At 35.6% G+C, this 25935-nt stretch overlaps 1 protein-coding gene across 1 annotated transcript in view; it reads left to right on the top strand.

The window, feature by feature from the left end:
* Nucleotides 1-25935, top strand: part of GTF2A1L (general transcription factor IIA subunit 1 like) — a 64520-nt gene that overhangs the window by 27761 nt on the left and 10824 nt on the right. The window contains exons 6-7 of the mRNA XM_054474741.1: nt 1051-1640; nt 24329-24589. Of these exons, the coding sequence (XP_054330716.1) occupies nt 1051-1640; nt 24329-24589 (851 nt within the window). The remainder of the gene's footprint in view (nt 1-1050; nt 1641-24328; nt 24590-25935) is intronic.

Below are 25935 nucleotides of genomic sequence, written 5' to 3'. Positions count from 1 at the left end.
TCTAAATTTTAACAAATACAAAATAAAATAACTTACGTGCATTCCTGCTAGCTCTAATTACGGATTAAAGATTAGGTTGATCAGCCTTTGCCCCCTTTCTTATTAGAGATTGCATGGTGTGATAGAACATCCAATAGTTTAGAGGTTAACCAGTCTCTGCTTTTCAGAGCACCATCTCTTGATTTTGAAGAGGATCATACCTCTTCTTTGGGTTGTTGTAAAGTTTAAGTAAAGCACCTAACTCAACACTCAAAAGTAAGTCCTTTTTTTTGAGATGGAGTCTCGCTCTGTCGCCCAGGCTGGAGTGCAGTGGCGCAATCTTGGCTCACTGCAAGCTCCGCCTCCTGGGTTCACGCCATTCTCCTGCCTCAGCCTCCCAAGTAGCTGGGACTACAGGCGCCTGCCACCACGCCCGGCTAATTTTTTGTATTTTTAGTAGAGACGGGGTTTCACCATTTTAGCGGGGAGGGTCTTGATCTCCTGACCTCGTGATCCACCTGCCTCGGCCTCCCAAAGTGCTGGGATTACAGGCATGAGCCACCGCGCCTGGCCTTTTTTTTTTTCTTTTATAGTGTTATTTTAAAGGAAGAAAGGAGAAGAAATTTGATTACTTTCGAAATCATTAAACTCTCTTTTGGATAGCATTGTCTTGCTATGTGGCATTTTAAATATATGAAGTATATTTTACATGATTATGTTTGTTAAAATCCGGTTTTTTGGTTGATAACATTAATTTATCGAATAATGGAAGAGGTTCATGGGTTAAATATTGGTGGCCTTTATGTATCTCAAAGTGTGCCATATAAGCAATTGTGGGAAAAGTCTGGAATTAAAGCAAAACATATGTAATTAAAAAAATAAGAATTTATATATTGATTGTAGAAAATCCAAAAATGTCTGAAGAATAAAAGAAAAACCCCTAGAGATAACCACCATTAACATATTGGTGTATTTTTTTCCAGCCTTTGTGGATGAGATTTTTTTTTGTGGTGGTTGTCAAAGGAAATTTTAATTCTATTATACTTAAAATTTTGCTTTCTCTTTTTTAAGGTCACCTTTATAAAGTCAATGTACCAATTATGGTGACAGAGACTTCTGGAAGAGCAGGTATTTTTCAGCATCCAATTCAGCAAGTATTTCAACAGCTTGGCCAGCCTTCAGTAATACAAACTAGTGTTCCACAGTTGAATCCATGCTCTCTTCAAGCAACTACTGAAAAATCACAGAGAACTGAAACTGTGCTACAGCAACCCGCAATTCTACCTTCTGGGCCAGTAGATAGGAAACACTTAGAAAATGCCACCAGCGATATACTTGTATCTCCTGGAAATGAGCATAAAATCGTGCCTGAAGCTTTGTTGTGTCATCAGGAAAGTTCTCAGTATATCAGTCTTCCTGGTGTTGTATTTTCTCCACAGGTCTCTCAAACAAATTCTAATGTGGAGTCAGTGCTCAGTGGTTCAGCTAGCATGGCTCAAAATCTGCATGATGAGTCCTTCTCCACGAGCCCTCATGGGGCTCTTCACCAGCACATGACTGATATTCAGCTTCATATTCTTAAAAATAAGATGTATGGATGTGATTCTGTAAAGCAACCAAGAAATATAGAGGAACCCAGCAACATACCTGTATCAGAGAAGGTATAGTTCTGTGTCCAACTTCTTGGTATCAGGGCCGGTGATTGGATATCCTGAATATTTTCAAGCTGTAATGTTAATCAGAATTATATATATTTTGTTTTTTCCTTTAGAAGATTATTTCTTTTTTTAGTGATTTAAAAAAATTTTTAATTGTGATAAAATACACGTAACATAAAATTTACCAACTTAACCATTTTTAAGTGTACAGATCAGTGGTGTTATATACATTCACATGTGGTACAACCAAGATTATTTCTTTATTGTTGTTTCTAATATAACCATCAGTTCTTAAAATATTCATGCTTAGCATTTCTAAATTTTTCATTTCAATAAATGAATTGTAATACTTCTTCAGAGAAAATGCGTTTGTTTTAAAAGGTAATCTGTTTACCAGTCTCTTACATTGGGAAACTTATTTTTTGTCTGCAGATAAAAATTAAAAGACCCAGAAATCCAGACCAGTAGTTTATGGAATATTTTGAGATAGTTAATTATCAAATGTAATATACAAAAGAAGCCCACAAAGTTTTTTTTTTCCTGCTCTACCTAATTTTTCTGAATTCCTATATGGAAACTTTTCCCTACATGAGGGATTATGTTGCTAGTAATTTTGTTTCTCCCTGCCTACTAAAATACTAGTTTTACTTAATTTCTTTTGGTATTGAAACCACTAAAAATTAGCTTCTAGTTAACTTCTGATATTGAAAATAGGTCTGAATTTTTAATTTTCAAGGAATTAACAGTAATGGCAGAAAGATTCATGGAGAATTTTGGATTATAAAAATTAAAAAAATTGCATTCTTTTTACAAATATAAAATACATCTTGTGGCTAATTTTATTTATACAATTTAGGACATGTGAAAAATACTTAAAGGTTTTTGCTCCAGCTAGTGGTTTAGCCATCATCTAGAGCCACTGTACAAATCTGTAGCAATGGATAGTTAAGCACCACCTTAATATTTTATCTTCATGATATTTAAATTTTGCTAGTTAGGGAAAGACATAGGGCATAGTGAAAGGCCATGAACAAAGAAAATGACAATCAGAAACTATTTGACCTGTTTTAGAATGTTTCAGATATTTATTGAAACCTGTTCAAGATCTCTGAGCAAATCTGTTTTTAGTTTTGCTATAAGTGTTCATATTAAAATGTTTTATTGAGTGTTTTTTATTTTTTTTACATAATATATAACACTTAGTAAATACATGTAGGCTAAACTAATAATTATGAAACATTTGCTTTTGAGGTAAAAGTAACTACAAATGTAAAATGTTTGTTTTCATCACTACTACTTTTGGAGGCACTTTTTACCTGGATTCTGTGTGAATTTTGCAGATGTTTGGTGTGATGAGTCAAGGACTTATTCTACTGTTATGTATTGTATGTCATCATGTACTTTTTCTGATATGGGGAAATAGATTAGTTAAGGGATATTAATCAAGGATTGATTAGGGGGTAGTGGTTGAGAACATAAGCTTTGAAGCCACAGTAGGTTCAAATTCTAGGTTCACTACTTGCAAGCAAACTATGTAACATTACTCCCTGAAATTCAATTTTAGTCTTTAAATTGGCCCCTAATACCAACCTTGTAATTTTGAGAATTATCAGAGATGATATATATGAAGTATTTAAAGCTTCTGGCACCATAGTAAGCTTTAGATTAGTGCTATTATGCTCTATGAGCTTGTAATATATTGGGTAACTTTTCATGTTACTTGTTTGTTAGTTTTAAAAAAGTCTATATCTAACACACAAAAATCCGAACATACAAGAGTATATGTAAAATGCTTATTTATTTATTGTAAGTTACTTTTAAGATAGTAAGCAGTTTGGTAGGTTTATGCTGAACTAATTTTCAAAGACTTTACAAGTAGTTTTTATAAGTAACTTAAAGCAAGTTATGATCAACTATACTTGTTTACTTTTCCTGTGTTGTAAACTACTGGAGAGCTTATTGATCTATAGGTTTAAGAGGTAAGGATCTATGTGGTTTGAACATTCTGTTTCACAAAATATATTCTTGATAGCTTTTGATTCTGCCCCTTGTAACTTCTGTTCTATTTCCTTTGTCTGAATTTGACTCTTCTAGGTACTTTAAAAATGGAATCACACAATATTTACCCTTTTGTGACTGTCTTATTTCACTTAGTATAATGTTTTAAAGGTTAGTCGATATTGTAGCATGTGTCAGAATTTCATTCCTTTTTAAGGCTGAATCCTGTGAGTTTGACAATTTTTAAATTTTGTAAATATTCCTGGAATCTGTTCCTTCTTCTCCTCTCCTAGTGCCATTGCCCTAATTGTTTCTCATGTGGGATAATTTTATCTAACTAATTTATCAGTGTGTAGTCTCTTCTACCTCTTACTCTGCTCCTGCCAATTCATCTGTCCTAGAGGTCAAAGGCCTAAGCTTCAGGGATTAGAATTGTTGTGAATCCCTTCTCTATTCCTTAATAATTGTATGACTTAGAGAAATTGCTTATTTGTAAAATAAAGATAATAGTATCTACCATGTAATTGTGGTAAGATTAGTTAAGACAATGAATGTAAAGTGCTCAGCAGCACACTGGCACCGTGGTAAATGTTCAGTGCATGTTAGCACTCTCTTCCTGGTGGCTTCCAGAGATCTGTCCCAAATGCAGCCTGATTGTGTCTTTTCTCCAGTTAACACATCACTGACTGCCCTTCACCTATAATAAATAAACTTCAGGCACCTTAATATACATATACAAAGCGTATTACGCGTTCTTTCTCTGCCAACGTTTCCTATTTACTCTTCCTTCCTCACATGAATATGCTTTATTGGGAACACCAAACCGTGAGTGATTCTTGGTTTTTAACCTTGTTATTTCCTACTTCTCTTTTTGCTTTTTGTTGTCCCCTCTATTTGATGCCTGGAGTTTCTTCCCACCATCCTTTCCTCTGCTTAATTCCTGCTTATTCATTACTTCCTCCAGAAATCTTCAGTACTTCTCCCCCTAATTTTTCCTTCATTATTAAATTGGATGTAGCTCTTCTGTTTTGTCGCCTGAAGCATGTCTGTCATAATGTAGTTCAAAGATATATTGATATGTTCTCTTTGCATTGACAGGTACATTTATCTTTGTATATGCAATAATCCAAGAATATATACACACTCGTGTGTAATAGAGTATAAGCTTTTAAGGATAGGATCTAGAATTACGTTTATTTGGCTCAGTGGTTCTCAATCCTGGCTGAATGATCAAATCATTGGGCCATTAAAAGAAAGTGCAGGTCTACCCCAAGAAATTTAAGTCTAATTGATCTGGAATGGGGTTTAGTCATCAATATTTAAGAGCTTCTGGAGTGATTGTAATATATACTCAAGGCTAAGAACCACTGATGTAGCTCAAAATCAATGTATGAGTGAAAAATGGAGTGAGAGGATAAGAGAATATATAACTTCTAAGTAAGAGTTTTCATTTTTCTTCTAAGTCCACACATATTCCTCTAAAAGATAAAATGTCCTATCAATAATTGACTTTAGAATTCATTTAAATTGAGTAAATACTTTTTGAGTCTCTATATGCCATTGTGAAATTAATATATCAAAATCAGAGATGTTTAAACCAGATATGTGACTTTTTCTTCATTATAAGAAGAAAGGCAATTTAACAAAATAATTTTTTATATCTGTCAAAATATATTAAGATATATTTCATTCCAAATAAGAGTGGAGTGGCATGGGATGCTACTGTACATGGTCAGGCAATATATAATTATCGTTGTTACTATATTGTAATAAATTAAATTCCTGTTAAGAATTAAAGAAAATATGCCCTGCCATTACGATTGTAGACCACTGAATTTGATATAGTTTACGTTGAAAATGTGAAAAGAATGTGTATTGTAGCTTAGGTTTATCTTGTTTTATATTTATCCCCACATATGGGTATGAAGTTCTGCAAATTTTTACTAGCCATTGGAAAAATACGGTTCTTTCATTGGAGGGAAGCTTAAATTTCAAAGACTGGAAGCTGGATTTGGCAAACAAAGCTTTATCATGAAGCATCCTATTTACTTGCTTATTGTACTGCCCAGTCACAGAAGCCACATACAATCAAAGACACTTTGGTTAAGCTGAGAATATTGGACATTATTGAGCTGGTTTGTTTTAAAGCAGAGAAAAAAAAAAAAAAGGAAGCATTTCCTCTGTCAGTTGACATCATCTGCATTAGAATTGTTGACATTTCTTTCACATTTGGCTGGAATTCATAGAAGTATCAGCAGCGACTTTCCTTTAACATTCAACAGGCTAAAAATACCAGTGTTTCTTAGGGCTGCCAACATCTGATTTTAATCATTATTTGTACATTGATACCATCAAAGAATTTTTATGTTGTGAGTTCTTTTTTTTTTTTTTTTAAATTGGAAACTGACATCTTTGTAATAATGAAAAGTTTGGTTAGTAAAATTGGGTACTCTATACCATTGGAGCTCCAGAGATGCTTGGCAAACATGGTTTTGCTGCTTTAGTAAAGAAAGCGTTGCTGTCTGTTTCAGCACATGGCATGGATTTGTGCTAAGACACAGCCAATAATTCTAAAAGAAGTCTCATCTGCTGACATAAAACTCAAACATATTAGAGCCAAGGTTTTGAATTATTGTGTTTCCCAAGACATTTGTCAAAAAATGTAGGCAGAATATTAAATTCTTCATGCAGAATTTTTCTGGCTTTTCAAAGGACAATGCTTGAAGCCCTTGCTTGATCCTTGGGGAGACATTTACTATTTTTGAGAGGGAGCAAAAGCCCCCTTATAACAATTTGACCTAGAGGAGTTCATTGATGATCTATGTGGTGGACGTTTGGCTATATGAAAGACTTAAATCTTTCTTTTCATGGTCCTGTGATATCAGTTATGGATGTTGCTGCACAACTCCTGGCTATTTTGGTCAAATTACCACTTCAGAAGAGATTGGAGTCAGATAATCATGTGAATTTTTCAATGCCTGGTGGAAGTGCTTCTGAAGAAAAAAGTTGAGAATGATAACTCTTTTGCTGTTTTGAAATTAAGTTTAGATTTGTAATTTTAACTCTCTCCCAGAGTAAAGAGGGCCCCACTGATTGAAGGAAAATGGTATGAGGCTACATAAATTCAACTAGAAGAGTCCTGGAATCTTCAGTATTCCTTTATAAGCTTGTCCTCGTCTGGCAAAGTAACATAGAAGCTCTGATTCATTTTTCAACAAAAGATCTTGTGGTTTAAGGTTTTTAGTACTTGTTGCTATTAAAATGAAAAGCCAGGCCGGGCACGGTGGCTGCTGCCTGTAATCCCAGCACTTTGGAAGGCCAAAGCGGATGGATGATTTGAGGTTAGGAGTTCGAGACCAGCCTGGTCAACGTGGCGAAACCTCGTCTCTATTAAAAACACAAAAATTAGCGGAGTGTGCTGGCAGGCACCTGTAATCCCAGCTACTCGGGAGCTGAGGCAAGAGAATCGCTTGAACCCGGGAGGTGGAGGTTGCAGTGAGCTGAGATCGTCCCACTGCACTCCAGCCTGGGCAACAGAGCGAGACTCCATCTCAAAAACAACAAACAAACAAACAAACAAAAAGCCAATTTCAACGTGTGGTTTAGGCCTAGGACAAATCTTATACTAATTGACTTTATTATTATTATTATTTTTATTTATTTATTTTTGAGATGGAGTCGCGCTCTGTTGCCCAGACTGGAGTGCAGTGGTGTGATCTCGGCGTACTGCAACACTAGCCTCCCAGGTTCAAGAGATTCTTCTGCCTCAGCCTCTCAAGTAGCTGGGGTTACAGGCCTACACCACCACGCCCAGCTAATTTTTGTATTTTTGGTAGACACGGGGGTTTCACCATGTTGGCCAGTCTGGTCTCGAACTAACTGACTTTAAAATAACTCAAATTTAGGCTGGGCACGGTGGCTCACACCTGTAATCCCAGCACTTTGGGAGGCCGAGGTGGGTGGATCACAAGGTCAGGAGATCAAGATCATTCTGGCTAACATGGTGAAACCCCATCTCTACTAAAAATACAAAAAATTAGCGAGGCGTGCGCCTGTAGTCCCAGCTACTCAGGAGGCTGAGGCAGGAGGATGGCGTGAACCCGGGAGGCTGAGCTTGCAGTGAGCCGAGATTGCGCCCCTGCACTCCAGCCTGGGTGACAGAGCCAGACTCTGTCTCAAAAAAAAAAAAAAAAGTAAAATAACTCAAATTTAAAGAGGCATGATATATATATACACAATAAAATTCATCTTTTAAAAGGTAGCTTTTAGATTTACCATATGAATTTTGACAAACATGAAGTTATACAACCCTACCTGAGATAGAGAACGTTTTCATTACCTCACAGTTTCCTCATGTGCCTTTGTAGTCAATACCCTCTTTCAGCCCCCAGTTCCTGGTGGTCACTCACTGATCTGTTTTCCTTTGGGATAGGTTTACCTTTTCCAGAATATTAGACACAATCATGCAGCATGCATTTTTAGCACAATACATTTGAGATTCATCCATGTTGTTGCATGTATCAGTATATTCCATTGTAGGTTATACCACATTTATTTACCAGTTTGACATTTGGGTTGTTTCCAGTTTTTGGTATTTGTGAATAAAGCCCCTGAAAGGGCCGGGCACTGGGTGATCCCAGCAGTTTGGGAGACTGAGGCAGTTGGATCACTTGAGATCAGGAGTTCGAGACCAGCCTGGCCAACATGGCGAAACCCCATCTCTACTAAAAATACAAAAATTAGCTGGGCGTGGTGGCGCACGCCTGTAATCCCAGCTACTTGGGAGGCTGAGGCAGGAGAGAGAATCGCTTAAACCCAGTGAGCTGAGATCATGCCGTTGCACTCTGGCCTGGGAGACAGAGTGAGACTGTGTCTCAAAAAAAAAAAAAAAAAAAAAAAAAAAAAAGAAACAGCCCTGAAAACATTTATGTGTAGATTTTGTATGTGTAAATACCTAGGAGTGGGATTGTTAGATAAGATGATAAATGTATGCTTATGAGAAACAGTCAAACTAATTTCCAATGTGGCTGTATTTCCACCAGCAATGTATGGTGGAATTTTGCATTTCTACCAGCAATGTATAAGATTTGTTGTTGGTACACCACATCCTTGGTAGTTAACACTATCTTTTGGTAAGGAGAAGTTTTTAATTTTGATGAAGTCCAGTTTATTATTTTTATCTTCCAGTTTATTTATTTTGACTTCCAGTCCAGTTTATTATTTTGACTTCTGCTTCATGTGTCTTATCAAAGGCTGCAAAGATTTTCTAATACTTCTAAAAATTGTATAGTTATAGGTTTTACATTTAGGCCTGTGATCTATTCTGGGCTAGTTTTGTATATGGTGCAAGGTTAGGATGGAGGTTCATTTTTTTTTTTTTTTTTGGAGACTGAGTCTCGCTTTGTCGCCCAGGCTGGAGTGCAGTGGCATGATCTCAGCTCACTGGGTTCAAATGATTCTCCTGTCTCAGTCTCCTGCGAAGCTGGGATTACAGGTGCCCACCACCATGCCCGGCTAATTTTTTGTATTTTTAGTAGAGACAGGGTTTCACCATATTGGTCAGGCTGGCCTTGAACTCCTGACCTCAGGTGATCCACCTGCCTCAGCCTCTCAAAGTGCTGGGGAAACAGGCGTGAGCCACCGTGCCTGGATGGCTCATTTTTTTTTTTTTTACATATGGATATTCATTTGTTTTAGCGTTGTTTGTTAAAAAGACTGCCTTGTCTCACTGAGTTAGCTGTCTGTGCACATCAAGTACCTAAAGCACTTCACCTTTAGTGAAAATTACTGCATCTGTGTTGGTTTATTACTGAAGGTTCACTCTGTTTCATTAATTCATGTGACTATCCTTTGCTAGTACCACACTGTCTTGATTATGGTAACTTTGTAGTAAATCAGAGAGTGTGAATCTCTCAAATTTGTTCTTTTTTCCAAATTGTTTGGGCCATTCTAATTCCTTTATATTTCCATATAAATATTAGGATGTGCTTGTCAATTTCTAAAAAGAAAAATTGCTAAGACTGATTTGGGGTGTGCTGAATCTGTAGATCAGTAAGGGGAATTGACATCTTCACAATATTGAGTCTTCCGATTCATAGACATAAGTTTTTTTTTAATTTAGGTTTTTGACTTCTCTTACTAATGTTTTCTAGGTTTTAGCATATACATATTGTACATATTCTGTTATATTTTTATCTAAATATTTCATGGTTTTTGGTGCTATTATAAATGGTACCTAAAACTGCCATCAAGAACATTTTTATCCTTATTTTAAGCTTCATTTGCATTGCATTTTTAAAAATATATTTTTATTTTTAATTAATTAATTCATTAGTTTGTAGAGACAGACAGAGTCTCACTGTGTTATCCAGGTTTGTCTCAAATGCCTGGCCTCAAGCACTTGTCTCACTTTGGCTTCCCAAAGTCCTGGGATTATCGATGTATGAGCCACTGTGCCCAGCCTAAAATACATTTTTTAAAAGGTAGAAAAAACTGAAAATTTCTAAGGCATTTGAAGTACGTTGCCACAATATTTTAAAAAGATGTTGTGCCAGTTTTTCCTGCTACCAGTACTTTGATCAGTTTTGCCACATAGTATAGTATATCACTACTGATTTTTAAAAATTCGATTTTTCTCTTGTGCTAAAATACACATAAAATTAACTGTTTATTTTTAAATTATTTTTACAATTTTTAACTGTGTAGCTTAGTGACAGTAAGTATATTCACATTGTTGTGCAGCTATCACCACCGCCCATCTGTAGAAATTTTTCATCTTCCCAAACTCCATGCCCATTAAGCAATAACTCCCCATTTCTCATTCTCCCAGTCCCGGACAACCATTCTACTTTCCATCTCTGTGAATTTGACTACTTTAGTTACCTCATATAAGTGGAATCAGACAGTACTTGCCCTTCTTCATTTAGCATAATATCTCAGGGTTCATCCATGTTGTAGCATGTGTCAGAACTTATTTCCTTTTTTTAAGGTGAATAATATCCTATTGTATGTATATATTGCATTTTGTTTATTCATTCAAGTGTCTGTGGATACTTGGGTTGCTTCCAGCTTTTGGCTATTGTGAATAATGCTGCTGTAAACATGGCATACAAATATCTCTTCAAATCCCTGTCTTTAATTTTTTTGGATATATATGGAGAAATGGAACTGCAAAATCACATGACAATTCTACTTTTAATCTTATTAGGAACTGCCATACAGTTTCCATAGAGGCTGCACCAGTTTACATTCTCAACAGTAGTGCACAAGCATCTGATTTCTCCATATCCCCATCAACACATATTTTCTGTTTGTTTTTTTTTAATAATTGCTACCCTAAGGGGTTTGAAGTAGTATCTTGTAGTTTTGATATGTATTTCCCTAATAATTAGTGATGTTGAACATTGTTTTATATACTTCTGGCCATTTGTATGCATTCTTTGGAGAGAAGTCTATTCAAGTCCTTTACCCATTTTTTTTTAAATTGGACTGTTTGCTTTGTTGTTGTTGACTTATAGTTCTTTATATATCCTGGATATTCACCTCTTATCAGATGTATGATTTGCAAATATTTTCTCCCATTTCATGGGTCACCTTTACTCTGTTAATAATGTCTTTTGAGCACAAAAGTTTTTGATTTTGGTGAAGTCCATTTTATCTATTTTTTTCTTTTGTTGCCTATGCTTTTGGTGTCATTAAATTATTTTCAAATCCAATGTCATGAAATTTTCACCACCTGTTTTCCTCTAAGAGATTTATAGTTTTAATTCTTATCTTTAGCTCTTTGATCCATTTTGAGTTAATTTTTGTGGATGGTATAAATTTAGGGTTCAACTCCATTATTTTCAATGTGGTGCTAGTTTTCCCAAAATGATTTGTTGAAAAGACTGTCCATTCCACATTGAACGGTCTTGTTACCCTTATGGAAAATTGACGTTTTATGTAAGGGTTTGTTGCTGGGATCTTTATTCCATTGGTGTATACACCTGTCTATACATTAATAACACACTGGTTTTATTTTTTAATTTTTATTATTTATCATTTCAGCTTTTATTTAAGATTCAGGGAGTACATGTGCAAGGTTTGTGACATAGGTATATTGCATCATGCTGAGGTTTGGGGTGTGATTGATCCTGTCATCCAGGAACTGTGCATAGTGCCCAAAATAGCTCTTCAGCCCTTGCCCCCACTTCTCCTTCTCCCTTTTTGGAGTCCCCAATGTCTATTATTTCCACCACTGGGTGTCTGTATGTGCCCAATATTTAACTCCTATTTATAAGTGAGAACATCTCTTTATGGTTTTCTGTTCCTGTGTTAATTCACTTAGGATAATGGCCCTCGGCAGTATGCATGTTGCTGCAAAGAACACGATTTCTTTTTTTTGTGGCTGCATAGTATTCCATGGTTTATATGTAACACATTTTCTTTATTCAGTCCACCATGTATGGGCACCTGGGCTGATTCCGTGTCTTTGCTATTGTGAATAGTACTTCAATAAACATAAGAGTGCAGGTGTGTTTTTGGTAGAAATATTTCTTTTCCTTTGGGTATATACCCAGTAATGGGATTGCTGGATTGAAGGGTAGCTCTTTTTTCTTTGAGAAATCTCCAAACTGCTTTCCACAGTGGCCGAACTAATTTACATTCCCACCAACATTGTACAAACATTCCTTTTCCTCTGCAGCCTTGCTGGAATCTCTTGTTTTTTTTTTTTTTTTTTTTTGACTTTTTAATAATATCCATTCTGACTTGTGTGAGATGATATCTTATTGCATTTTTGATTTGTATTTCTCTGATGATTAGTGATGTGCAACATTTTTTCATATATTTTTTGGCTGCTTCTATATCTTTTGAGAAGTATCTGTTCATATCATTTGCCTACTTTTTAATGTGGTTATTTGATTTTTGCTTGTGAATTGTTTAAGTTTCTTATAAATTCTGGATACTACAACTTTGTCAGATGCACTTTGTCAGATGCACATTTTGTGAATATTTTCTCTAATTCTGTAGATTGTTCACTCTGTTGATAGTTTCTTTTGCTGTGCAGAACCTCTTTAATTAGGTCTCACTTGTCAATTACTGTTTTTGTTGCAATAGCTTTTGAATAATTAGTTATAAATTATTTCCCAAGGCTGATGTCCAGAATGGTGTTTCCCAAGTTTTTTCTAGGATTGTTTATAGTTTGAGGTCTTACATTTAAATCTTCAATCCATCTTGAGTTAAATTTTGTATATGGTGAAAGGTAGGAGTCCAGTTTCATTCTTCTGCATATGGCTAGCCAGCTATCCCATCACCATTTATTGAATAGGGAGTCCTTTCCCCATTGCTTATTTTTGTTGACTTTGTCAAAGATCAGATGGCTGTAGATGCATGGCTTTATTTCTAAGTTCTCTATTCTGTTCCATTGGTCAATGTGTCTGTTTTTGTATCAGTGCTATCCTGCTTTGGTTACTGTAGCCTTATAATGCAGGTTGAAGTTAGGTAATGTGATGCCTCCAGCTTTGTTCTTTTTGTCTGTGATTGTTTTGGCTGTTCAGGCTCCTTGTTGGTTCCACATTAATTTTAGAATGGTCTAGGGATTTTTTTTTTGGTTGGTAGGTTTTTTATTATTGATTCAATTTCATAATTAGGTATTGGTCTGTTTAGGGTTTCAATTTCTTCCTGATTCATTCTTGGGAGATTGCTTTCAGAAATTTATTCATTTCCTCTAGATTTTCTAGTTTGTGTGCATAGATGTGTTTATAATAGTCTCTGAGGATCTTTTGTATTTCTGTGGGATTGGTTGTAATGTCACCTTTGTCTTTTCTTATTGCACTTATTTGGATCTTCTCTCCATTTTTCTTTGTTAATCTAGCTAGTGCTTGCTTGTATGAAAAAGCTCTTATATCTGCTTTACTTATGAAGCTTAATTTGGTGGGATATGAAATTGTTGGTTGGAATTTCTTTCCTTTAAGATGCTAGAAATAGGCCTAGAATCTCTCCTGGCTGGTAAGGTTTCTGCTGAGAAGTCTGCTGTTAATCTGATGGGTTTCCCTTTGTACGTGATTTGACTTTTTTCTCTAGTTGCCTTTATATATATATATATATATATGTATATATTAGCAGTGACCTTCCATAGTCTGGTAACTATACACCTTGATAATGTTGATTTTGTATAGTGTCTGAAGGTGTTCTCTCAATTTCTTGTATTTGGATGTCTACCTTTCTAGTAAGATTAGGGAAATGTTCTTGAATTATTCCATCAAATATGTTTTCTAGGTTGTTTAGTTTTTCTCTTTCAAGAATGCCAGTAATTCATAGATTTGATTGCTTTACATAATCCCAATACCACACTATTTTTATTATTGTAATTTTGTAGTATGTTTTGAAATGAAGACATTTAAGACTTTCAACTTGATTCTTCTTTTTCAAGATTGTTTTGGTTATTTGGCATTCCTTGAGATTTGAATTTTTGGATAGATTTTTTTCTTTTTCTGCAAACACTCTTGTTGGGTTTTTGATAGAGATTGCATTGGCTCTCTAGATGGCTTTGGATAATATTCACATCTTAACCTTATTAATTTTTGAATCCATGAACATGGGGTGTCTTTCCATTGATTTTTGTCTTTATTTTCTTTCAGCAATTTTTGTTGTTTTCAGCATATACAAGTCTTTTGCCTCTGTGGTTCCGTTTGTTCCTAAATAACCTATTCTTTTTGATGCTATCAAAAATGAAATTATTTTCCTAATTTTCTTTTTGAGTTTTTAATTATTTGTTGAAATGCAGCTGATTTTGGTGTGTTGATTTTGTATTGTACAACATTGTGGAATTTATTTATTTGTCCTAACAGTTTATTTTTGTGTGTCCGTGTGTATGGAAACTTTAGAATTTTCTACATATAAAGGCATAACATCTGTAAACAGAGATAATTTTAGTTTTTCCTTTCTAATTTTGATGTCTTTTATTTCTTTTACTTGCCTAATTGTCCTAGCTTGTAATTTTAGTACTGTGTTGATTAGAAGTGGTGAAAGTAGTTGTTGTTTCCTTCTTTCTAATCTTAGAGAAAAGATTTCAGGGATTTACCATTCAGTATGATTGGTTTTTTTATGTTGAACTGTCCTTGCATCCCAGGAATAAATCTCATTTGGCCATGGTGTAGGATTCCTGTAATGTGCTATTATATCTATTTGCCAGTATTTTGTTGAGGATTTCTGCATGAATATTCATCAGAAGTATTGGTCTGTAATTGTTATGCTTTGTCTTTGTCTGACTTTGGTATCAGGGTAATGCTGGCCTCATAAAATAAGTTTGGAGATATTTTGTTCTTCCATTTTTTGGAAGAGTTTGAGGATGATTGTTATTCATCTTTAAATGTTTGGTATAATTTTCTAGTGAAGCCATTTGGTTCTGGATTTTTCTTTGTAGGTAGGGTTTTGATTACTTATTCAGTCTACTTTCCAGTTAATATACTTACTAAGATTTTCTATTGCTTTCTCTTTCAGTCTAGATTGTGTATTTCTAAGACTTTGTTAATTTTTAAAATAGATTATCTGATTTGTTGTGGTGTAAGTGTTCATAGTTTTCTCTTAAAGTTCTTCATATTTCTGTAAAATTGGTAATGATGTCCCCTCTTTTATTTATAATTTTATTTTATTATTATTTTTATTGAAACAGAGTCTCTGTCGCCCAGGCTGAAGTGCAGTGGTGTGATCTTGGCTCACTGCAACCTCTGCCTCCTGAATTCAAATGATTCTTGTGCCTCAGCTTTCTGAGAAGCTGGGATTGCAGGTGTGCTCCACTATGCCCAGCTAATTTTTGTATTTTTAGTAGAGTTGGGGTTTTGCCATGCTGGCCAGGCTGGTCTCTAACTCCTGGCCTCAAGTGATCCACCTGCCTTGGCCTCTCAGAGTGTTGTGATTACAGGTGTGAGCCACTGTGGCCGACCCTCATTGATAATTTTAGTTGAGTCTTCTCTTCTTCTTATCAGTCTAGTTATAAAGGTTTATCAGTTTTATTGATGTTTTTGAAGAAGCAACTCTTGGTTTTGTTGATTTTTCTCTATTGTTTCTCATTCTGTGTTTTCTTTTTCTCTAACATTATTATTTATTTCATTCGGCTAGCTTTAGGTTTGATTTGTTCTTTCCTTTATAGTTTTTTAAGATGTAAAGTTAAACTGTTAATTTGAGATTACTCTTTTAAAATGTAAGCACTTATACATTTCCCTCCCCATTGTTTTCACGGCATCCCCAAACTTTTTTTTTTTTTTTTTTTTGAGACAGAGTTTCACTCTGTTGCCCGGGCTGGAGTACAGTGGCACAGTCTCGGCTCACTGCAACCTCTGCCTTTGGGTTCAGGTGATTCTCCTGCCTCAGCCTTCTGAGTAGCTGGGATTACAGGTGCCCACCACCCCTCCTGGCTAATTTTTGTACTTTTAGTAGAGGCGGGGTTTCACCATATTGGCCAGGTTGATCTCGAACTCCTGACCTCAAGTAATCTGCCTGCCTCAGCTTACCAAAGTGCTGGGATTACAAGCGTGAGCCACTGCACCCGGCCTGTTGCATATATTTGGGAGCTCTGATGTTGGGTGCACATGTATTTATAATTGTTATATTGTCTTGGTAAATTGATTATTTTATCATTATGTGATTAAAAATTATTTTTTCCTTTTTAAATAACAGTTTTCACCTAAAATCCATTTTTTTTCTGGTGGTAACGTAGCCACTGCAGCTCTATTGGTTATCATTTGCATGGAATTTATTTTTCCATCTTTTCCCTTCCAACCTATTCATATCCTGGATCTTTAGTCTCTTATAGAGAGCATATAGTTGGATCTTGTTTTTATCCATTCTCCTAAACTATGTCTTTTGATTGGGGAGTTTAATTCATTTGCATTTAAAGTAATTACTAATTGGAAAGAACTAACTCTTGCCATTTTGCCGTTTTCTATACGTATTTAGGTTTTCTGTGATTTCCTCCTTTATTACCTTCCTTTGTGTTTAATTAATTTTTGGTTTCCCTTCTCATTTCCTTTGTGTACATTCTATAGATATTTTCTTTGTGGTTACCACAGGTATTACATATAATATTTTAGGCTTATAATAACCTGTTTTAATCAGATACTCACTTAAATTCAATCACATACAAAAAGTTTACTCGTTTACAACTTTGCCCTCCCCTGTCTTATTGTTGTTACAGATTACTTCTTCATATATTATTTACCCATTAACATAGTTTTTTAATGCTTTTATCTTTTAAATGATGTAGAAGAATAAAATCAATTATAAACTAAAATTATGTTAACACTGATTTTTGTATTTGTCCATGTATTTAACTTTACCAGATAATTTTACATTTTGTGTAGCTTCAAGTTGCTGTCTAGCATCCATTCATTTTAATTTAAAGGACTCCTTTTAATATTTCTTGTAGGGAAAATCTAATTATTATGAATTCCCTTGGTTTTTATCTAGGAATGTCTTAATTTATCTTTCATTTTTTAAAGGATGGTAAGGCAGAGTTTGTTCAAGGGGATCCATGGCAATAGGAACTACTCTAGCTGGGTTTTGCAGTGGCAGAGAGAGACTGGAAGCAATTCCCTCCCTTATTGTTGAAAGATAATTTTGCCAGATACAGAAATCTTGACCTTTTTTTTTAAAAACACTTTAAATATGTCATCCCACTACCTTGTGGTCTTCAAACTTTGGCTGAGGAATCTGCCAAAACACTTATTGGGGATTCCTTATACATAGATGAGTTGCTTTTCTCTTGATGCTTTAAAGGTACATATTTTTTAAATTTATTTCCAACTACCACATGTTCTCACTTATAAGTGGGAGCTAAACAACAAGAACATGTGGATACTAGGAGGGGAACAATGAACACGGGAATAATTGAGGGTGGAGTGTAGGGGGAGGGAGAGGATCACAAAAAAATACCTATTGAGTACTATGCTTATTACCTGGGTGATGAAATTATCTGTAAACTAAACCCCCGTGACACATAGTTTATCTACATAACAAACCTGTACATATACCCCTGAACTTAAAGTAAAAGTTAAAAAAAGAGAGAAGTTCTATTTAGGAAAGAGGTCTCCCTTGTAGATGGATTAAAATATTACACATTCTGAACTGAAACCTGGCTGGGCACAGTGGCTCATACCTGTAATCCCAGTACTTTGGGAGGCTGAGGAAGGAGGGTTGCTTGAGTCCAGGAGTTCAAGACCAGCCTAGGCAACATTGCAAAACCCCATCAATACAAAAAAATACAAAAAAAATTAGCTGGGCATGGTGGTGCCCTCTTGCAGTTTCAGCTACTCAGGAGGCTGAGGTGGGAGGATCGCTTGAGCCCAGGAGGTCGAGGCTGCAGTAAACTGAGATTGGGCCACTGCATTTAAGCCTGGGCAACAGAGTGAGACCCTATCTCAATCAGTCAATCAAAACTGAAACTTAATCCTTCAAATATGTTTATTTTACTTGTCCTAAAACAATCTGCCTAGAAGTATTAAAGTGTAGAACACTGTTATTTTCCCATTCTGAGATCTCTAATGTAAAAATGTATTTTATGAAAATAATTTAAAACATAAAATGCTATATAATAAACATTTTAAAAATTATTTTTATTTTTATATTTTGAGACAGGGTCTTGCTGTGTTGCTCAGGCTGGAGTGCAGTGGCAGGTCATAGCTCACTGCAACCCTGATCTCCCAGGCTCAAGTGATTCTCCTGCCTCAGCCTCCTGAGTAGCTGGGACTATAGGCACACACCGCCATACCTGGCTAATTTTTAGTAGAGATAAGGTTGGTCTTGAACTCCTGAACTCAAGCGATCCTTTTGTCTTGTCCTCCCAAAGTGCTGAGATTACAGGCATAAGCCACCACACCTGGTCTAAAGGTATTGTTTTTAAATTTCAATTTCTAATTGTTTATTGCTACTTTATAGATAAGCAGTTGAATTTTGTAAATTGACCTAATATCCTGTGACCTTGTTAAAGCCACTTAATAATTTTAGTAGTTGTTTTGTAGACCCTTTGGGGTTGCTTTATGTAGACTATAATCTATTTTGATAAATAAAAAAAAATTTCTTCCCAGAGTGTTTTTTTTCTTGCCTTATTGCACTGATTATGACTTCCAGTACAAAATTAAATAAGAGTGCCAAGAGCAGAAATCTTGTTCCTGATTTTAAGGGGAAAGCATTCTATCTTTCATCAAGTACCATGTTAGCTGTATGGTTTTAATTTTTTTTTGTAGATATCCTTTATCAGATGGAAAAAGTTTTCTTTAATGTAGTTTTTTTTTTTTTAAATCATGAGTTGATATTTAAACAATTTTCCCCTCTATTGAAATAAATGGGTTTCCTTCTTTCATGTTTTGATATGGTGAGATACACTGATTGATTTTTGAATGTTCAGCTTTCAAATGCATTCTCAGGATAAACTTTAGTCATGTTGTGTTATTCATTTTATATATTGCTGGATTCAATTTGCTAAGATTTCGTTGTGGATTTTTGCTTCTGTGTTCATGAGGAGTACTGGTCTGTAGTTTTCTTATTTTGTGCTGGGTATTAGGGTAATATTAGTTTCATAAAATGAATTGCTATGTATCTGTATCTCTTCTGTTTTCTGATAGAGTTTTTAGCTTTCTGAATTTAGAATTTTTCCTTGTGGGAAGGTTTTTAATGGAATTAAATTTCTTTAACTGATACGTCTCTTTAGGTTATCTGTTTCTTCTTGAGTAAATTTTGGTAATTTCTTGCAATGGATTTATCCATTTTACTTAAGTTGTAAAATTTATTGAAAGTTGATAATATATTATTTTAATGCCTCTAGGATCTATGTAACATCCCTTCTTTAATTCTTAATACTGTTTGTGTCTTCTGTCTGTCTCTCTCTCACTCTTTCTCTCTCTGTCTGTCGTGCTAGAGGTTTTTCTATTTATTTATTTATTTATTTATTGAGACAGAGTCTCACCGTGTTGCTCAGGCTGGAGTTCAGGTGGTGTGATCTCGGCTCACTGCAACCTGCACCTCCTGGGTTCAAGTGATTCTCGTGCCTCAGCCTCCCGACTAGCTGGGATTACAGGTGTGTGCCACTGCACCTGACTAATTTTTGTATTTTTAGTAGAGACTGGGTTTCACCATGTTGGCCAGGCTGGTCTCCAACTCTTGGCCTCAAGTGATCTGCCTGCCTTGGCCTCCTAAAGTGCTGGGATTACAGGTGTGAGCCACCTTGCCTGCCCAGGTTTTTCAATTTTATTGATAATTTCAAAGAATGAACTTTTGACCTTACTGATTTATCTCTCTTTTTTTTTTTTTGGTTTTTAATTTCACTTTTTTTCCCTTTTAAAATTTTCATTATTTCCTCCCTTCTGTTTACTTTGGACTTATTTTGGCCTTCTTTTTCTAGTTTCTTAAGGTGGGATATTAGGCCGTTGATTTGAGACATACTTGTTTTCTGATATAATAATTTAATGCATAAATTTCCCTCTAGGCACTGCTTTGGGTACATCTCAAAAGTTTGGACATTATGTTTTCATTTGCATTCAATTAAAATTATTTTCTAATTTGTCTTATGATTTAGTCTTTGACCATTGGGTGTTTAGAATTGTGTTGTTTAACGTTTCAATATTTGGGGGATTTTCCAGATATCTTTCTATTACTGGTTTCTAGTGTAATTCTTTTGTGGTCAGAGAATATACTTTATATATTTTAAATTTGTTAGGGTTTGTTTTATGTTTCAGAATATGGTTTATCTTGGCAAACATGATATGTGCTCTTGAAGTTATTTGGCTATTTTTGGGTGGGGTATTCTCTATATATTAATTAGATCAAGTTGGTTGATTGCATTGTCCAGGGTTTCCATATCTTTACTGAATTTCAGTCCACTTTTTCTATTGACTACTGAGAGAGGAATTTTAAGTCTTCACCTGTAATTGTAGATTTGTCTATTTTTTTACTTTTATTACTTTTTAGTTTATTTTTGAAGCTATTTTGTAGGTATATAAGTATTTAGGATAGTCATCTTCAATCGATCCCTTTATTATTATTTAATGTTTGTTATTTATCTCTGATAATATTTCTGTTTCTGAAGTTAACATTTTCTGATATTAATATAGCAGTTTCAGGTTTATTTTGATTAGTGTTTGCATGGTATGTGTTTTTTCTGTTCATTTACTTTTAACCTACCTGTGTCATTGTATTTAAAGTGAGTTTCTTTCTTTTTTTTTTTTGAGATGGTGTCTCGCTCTGTCGCCCAGGCTGGAGTGCAGTGGCGCGATCTCGGCTCACTGCAACCTCTGCCTTCCAGGTTCAAGCATTTCACCTGCCTCAGCCTCCCAAAGAGCTGGGATTACAGGCATGTTCCACCACGCCCAGCTAATTTTTTAAAAATATTTTTAGTAGAGATGGGGTTTCACCATATTGACCAGGCTGGTCTTGAACTCCTGACCTTGTGATCTGCCCACCTTGGCCTTCCAGACAGACAGCGTATGGTTGGGTCTTGCTAATTTAATCCAGTCTGATAATCTCTATCTTTTAAATGAGATGTTTAGGCATTTATATTCAATATAGTTATTAATCAACTTGTCAGGGTGTGTGTGTGTGTGTGTGTTTGTGTGTGTGTGTGTCTGTGTTCTTCCTTTTTTCTGTTTTCCTGAATGCTTTTGATTCTTTTTTGCTGTGTCACTTCTACTGATGACCCCTTCAGATGAAATTTTTACTCTGATATTGTGGTTTTCATTGTTAGAATTTTGTGCTAAAATTCTTGTTTTTCTTTTTTCTTTCTTTTCCTAACTTCCCAAACTTGTTATCTGTGCTGAAATTCTTTATTTGTTCATGGATTTTTTTTCCACTTTTTTCACTAAATTATTTGGTGTATCAATCATAGTCTGACATTTCTAACTATCTCAGAGTCTGGTTCTCTTGATTGCTTTGCAGTGTGATGGTTGGTTTTTGTTGCTTTTTGTTTGTATTATTATTTTTGAGAAGTCTCACTCTGTCACTTAGGCTGGAGTGCAGTGGTGCAATCACAGCTCACTGCAGCCTCAACCTCCGTGGGCTCAGGTGATCTTCCTGCCTCCACCTCTTCAGCATGCACCACCACTCCCAACTAATTTTTTTTGTTTTGTATTTTTTGTAGAGATGGGATCTTGCTATGTTTCCCAGACTAGTCCTGAACTTCTGGGCTCAAGCGATCTGCCAGCTTTGGCATCCCAAAGTGCTGGGATTACAGGCATGAGTGGCCATGCCCAGCCTCATTATTTTTGATTGAATGTCAGACATCTTATATATAAAGAGAGACTGAGGTAAATAGTATTTATAGTTGGAAATGGGCATTATTCTTCTTATAGAGAGATATGTTTGTATGTCCCATCTGTAAGGGCTGTCCCTCCTTGGATTTCAGGCTGCTTCAAGAAAAGTTGTGATTTTGTAATTTATCCAGCTTTTGTTCATTGTTAGTGTGGTGGTGGCATTCTTTTCAGCTTTTACATTATGGGCAGTGGGCCCTCTAAGATTTCTCAATTTATTCGTAGCAGAATACAAATTTATCTTATTTATGTAATTTGGACTTATTTTCATTTTTGAGCCCATAGCCATTAATTTTTGCATACATGTGATATTCCTTATATTTTCATCTGTGAAGGAAATCTGTTTCCAATGTAGTAAAAATTAATTACAGGTAAACTTACATAATTTTAGTCAATTTGAATTTTTCTACACAGGATTATTTGTTGGGTATATTTTTTTGAGAGTTCATTATTGATAATATTCATATGGGTTTGAATCCTAGAAGGGCAGTTGTCCACTCAAAAAATAAATTGAGTATAGGCATATTATTAAAATTGTATCTTAAGTTATTGAGATATGTATTATTGTATTAAACATCACCCATGACTTGCAAACTCAGAAGAAATATGAATAAAGGGCATCTGTTCAAACCTTAGTAAAACTTCTTGGCTTCTGTTAGGAGCCTTCTTGACTCTGCAAATTCCCAAGACTTTCCAGGCTGATATGATGAAGGCTCTTTGGGTGCTGTATCACTCTTCATTCCCCTCTTAATAGCCCCTGGTAACCTTGATTTTACTGTCTGTTTTTATGAATTTGCCTGTTCTAGGTACCTCATATAAATGGAATCATATAAGATTTGTCCTTCTGTGTTTGCCTTATTTCACTTAGTATAAACTTTATATTTCTGATTGTAAAGGATGGAAAGTCATCCTTTCCATTTGCTTGGGCTACACTTCTATATTCCAGTCTTAAAGCTAATGTAACCTGTTGCTTATGTAATATGTGTGTCAACATATGTATGGATTTCCAAAACAACCAGCATTATAGCATCTGGAGCTTTCACCAAGTTTTCAAGGAGCCTCTGACTTTTCCAAAGAGGTTAAGAACTACTGCTATAGATTCTGTAGCATATATAATCGTATAAAACAGCCCCTGATCTTAAGGAGCTTCACATTTTATTGATCTTTGTCCTGTCTATGACAAACTAATGGGTTGGGGTGGGTAGTATGGTATGACCAATATAGAAGCCTACATTGAAGAGTGAAGCGCGGTGGCTCACGCTTGTAATTTCAGCACTTTGGGAGGCTGAGGCGGGCGGATCATGAGGTCAGCAGATCTATATCATCCTGGCTAACACGGTGGAACCCTGTCTCTACTAAAAATACAAAAACAAAATTAGCCGGGTGTGGTTGCGGGCGCCTGTAGTCCCAGCTACTCGGGAGGCTGAGGCGGGAGAATGGTGTGAACCCGGGAGGTGGAGGTTGCAGTGAGCCGAGAATGTGCCACTGCACTCCAGCCTGGGTGACAGAGCGAGACTCCGTCTCAAAAAAAAAAATAAAAAAAAATAAAAAATAAAAAAATAAAATAAATAAATTAGAAAATGCCTATAAAGTACTTAGCAGAGGGGTTTATTTGTTAACTGTGCTGGATGAAGGTAATGATAAAATAATAGCCATCTACGTGACCAGAGGTGATTACTAAATTTCCTTTACATATTTTTTACTTTTGTTGTGGTGAATTATCTATAACATAAAAATTTGCCATTTTACCCATTTTTAGGTGTACATTTCAGTGGTACTGAGTACATTCACAATGTTATACAACCATCCCCACTCTCTATTTCCAGTACTTTTTCATCTTCTCAGACAGAAACTCTGTACTCATTAAACAATAACTTTTCATTCCTCTCTTCGTATCCCCTAGTAACCTCGATTTTACTTTCTGTTTCTATGAATTTGCTTATTCTAGGTGCCTCATATAAGTGGAATCATATAAGATTTGTCCTTCTGTGTTTGGCTCATTTCACTTAGTGTAATCCTTTACATTTTTATTTACCCATTAAGCACAATGACATTTGTCTTTTCTATTTCATCGAATTATTGTTTAAAGTCAAATGAAATAGTTAAATCCTAATAGGTACTATATAAATTTAAGACGGTATGTATAAAAACTGGTAAATATTACCTGAAAGTAATGAAGTCATTTGCTGTCTCCCTATGATTGTAAGTGGGTTACTTTATTTCTAATTAAAAAAATTATTCCTATGTTACATAGAAATGCTAGGCTTATTCTAAAATTCAAAGTTAGATTTTAATGTCATAAGACAGAAATTTGCTTGAACTGATCATATGTGGAATGTCTGTTAATTTTAAATTTGGATTCAATACTTTATATACCTTATTTGACTTGAACTTTATTGTATTTGTTTCTCTTTTTAGGATTCTAATTCTCAGGTGGATTTAAGCATTCGGGTTACTGATGATGATATTGGTGAAATAATTCAAGTAGATGGAAGCGGTGATACATCTTCCAATGAAGAAATAGGAAGTACAAGAGATGTAGATGAGAATGAATTTCTAGGGATTATTGATGGGGGAGATCTGAAGGTACTTGAAGAAGAAGCTGACAGTATTTCAAATGAGGATTCAGCCACAAGCAGTAGTGATAATGAAGACCCTCAAGTAAACATTGTAGAAGAGGTGAGGGTGACTTTTGAGCTGAGACTTTCTTTATTAATTTATAACATTTCTACTTTATTATGCTTTGGAACCAAAAGGAATAGCAAGATTAATCTTTTCTTTACTCTTTTGAAATAAGACTTATTTGGGGCCGGGCACAGTGGCTCACACCTGTAATCCCAGCACTTCAGGAGGCTGAGGCGGGTGGATCATTTGAGGTTTGGAGTTCGAGGCCAGCTTGGGCCAACGTGGTGAAACCCTGTCTTTACTAATAAAACAAAAATTAGCAGGGCATGGTGGCGCATGCCTGTAAAGCCAGCTACTCAGGAGACTGAGGCAAAAGAATTGCAGGAGACAGGTTGTAGTGAACCAAGAAGCGCCACTGTATTCCAGCCTGGGCGACAGAGCAAGACTCTTTAAAAAAAAAAAAAAAAAAAAAGACTTATTATATGCTTGGATTTAAACTTTTAATCTTCAACTGTAATTTAAAACCAATAATAAATATTTGGGAATGGGCTTCTGTATTGGTCTTAACTAGAGGTAGTAGGTGATCTAGGCAATGGGAGTGGCTGTTAAAGAAGGCAGCCTGGGTAGAAACATATAGTATCTGCTCTAATTCTAGTAAATGTCATAAAATCCAGGTAGAGTATGCTTATTAAAAAGTGTGTAAGTAGTATTAGCTATAATTTATGGTAGCCTTACATATGTGCCAGGCATTATATTAAGTCTTAAATGCCTTATCTTAATAGTCCCAAAGTCCTATGGTTCTTACTGCTATCCTGATTTTAGATATGAGGAAACTGAGATATGGAGAGTTTTAGTAACTTGCCTAAGGTCAGTCTTGTAATTATTAAATGGCCAAACAGGGATTTATTTTTTATTTTTATTTTTTGGAGACAGGGTCTTGCTCTGTTGCCCAGGCTGGAGTGCAGTGGTGTGATCTTGACTCACTGCAACCTCTCCCTCCTGGGTTCAAATGATTCTTATGCCTCAGCCTCCTGAGTAGCTAGGATTACAGGCACACCACCATGCCCAGCTAATATTTATATTTTTAGTAGAAATGGGGTTTCACCATGTTGGCCAGGCTGGTCTTGAACTTCTGGCCTCAAGTGATTCTCCTGCCTTGGCCTTTCAAAGTGCTGGGATGACAAGCGTGAGCCACTGCACCTGGCTCAAACAGGGATTTAAACCCAGGCTGTTTGACTTTTAGTACAATTATATTCTGCTGCTCTAGGTTCCTTTATTTCTTTGTTTTGTTTTGGTTTGGTTTTTGAGATGGAGTCTTGCTCTGTCGCTCAGACTTGAGTGCAGTGGTGCGATCACAGCTCACTGCAGCGTCAACTTACTGGGCTCAGATGATTCTCCTG

The sequence above is a fragment of the Pongo pygmaeus genome, chromosome 12 (genome assembly GCF_028885625.2).
Source record: "Pongo pygmaeus isolate AG05252 chromosome 12, NHGRI_mPonPyg2-v2.0_pri, whole genome shotgun sequence".
Lineage (NCBI taxonomy): Eukaryota > Metazoa > Chordata > Mammalia > Primates > Hominidae > Pongo > Pongo pygmaeus.
The sequence above is the reverse complement of the archived record's forward strand: the minus strand, read 5'-3'. Positions and strand labels throughout refer to the sequence as shown.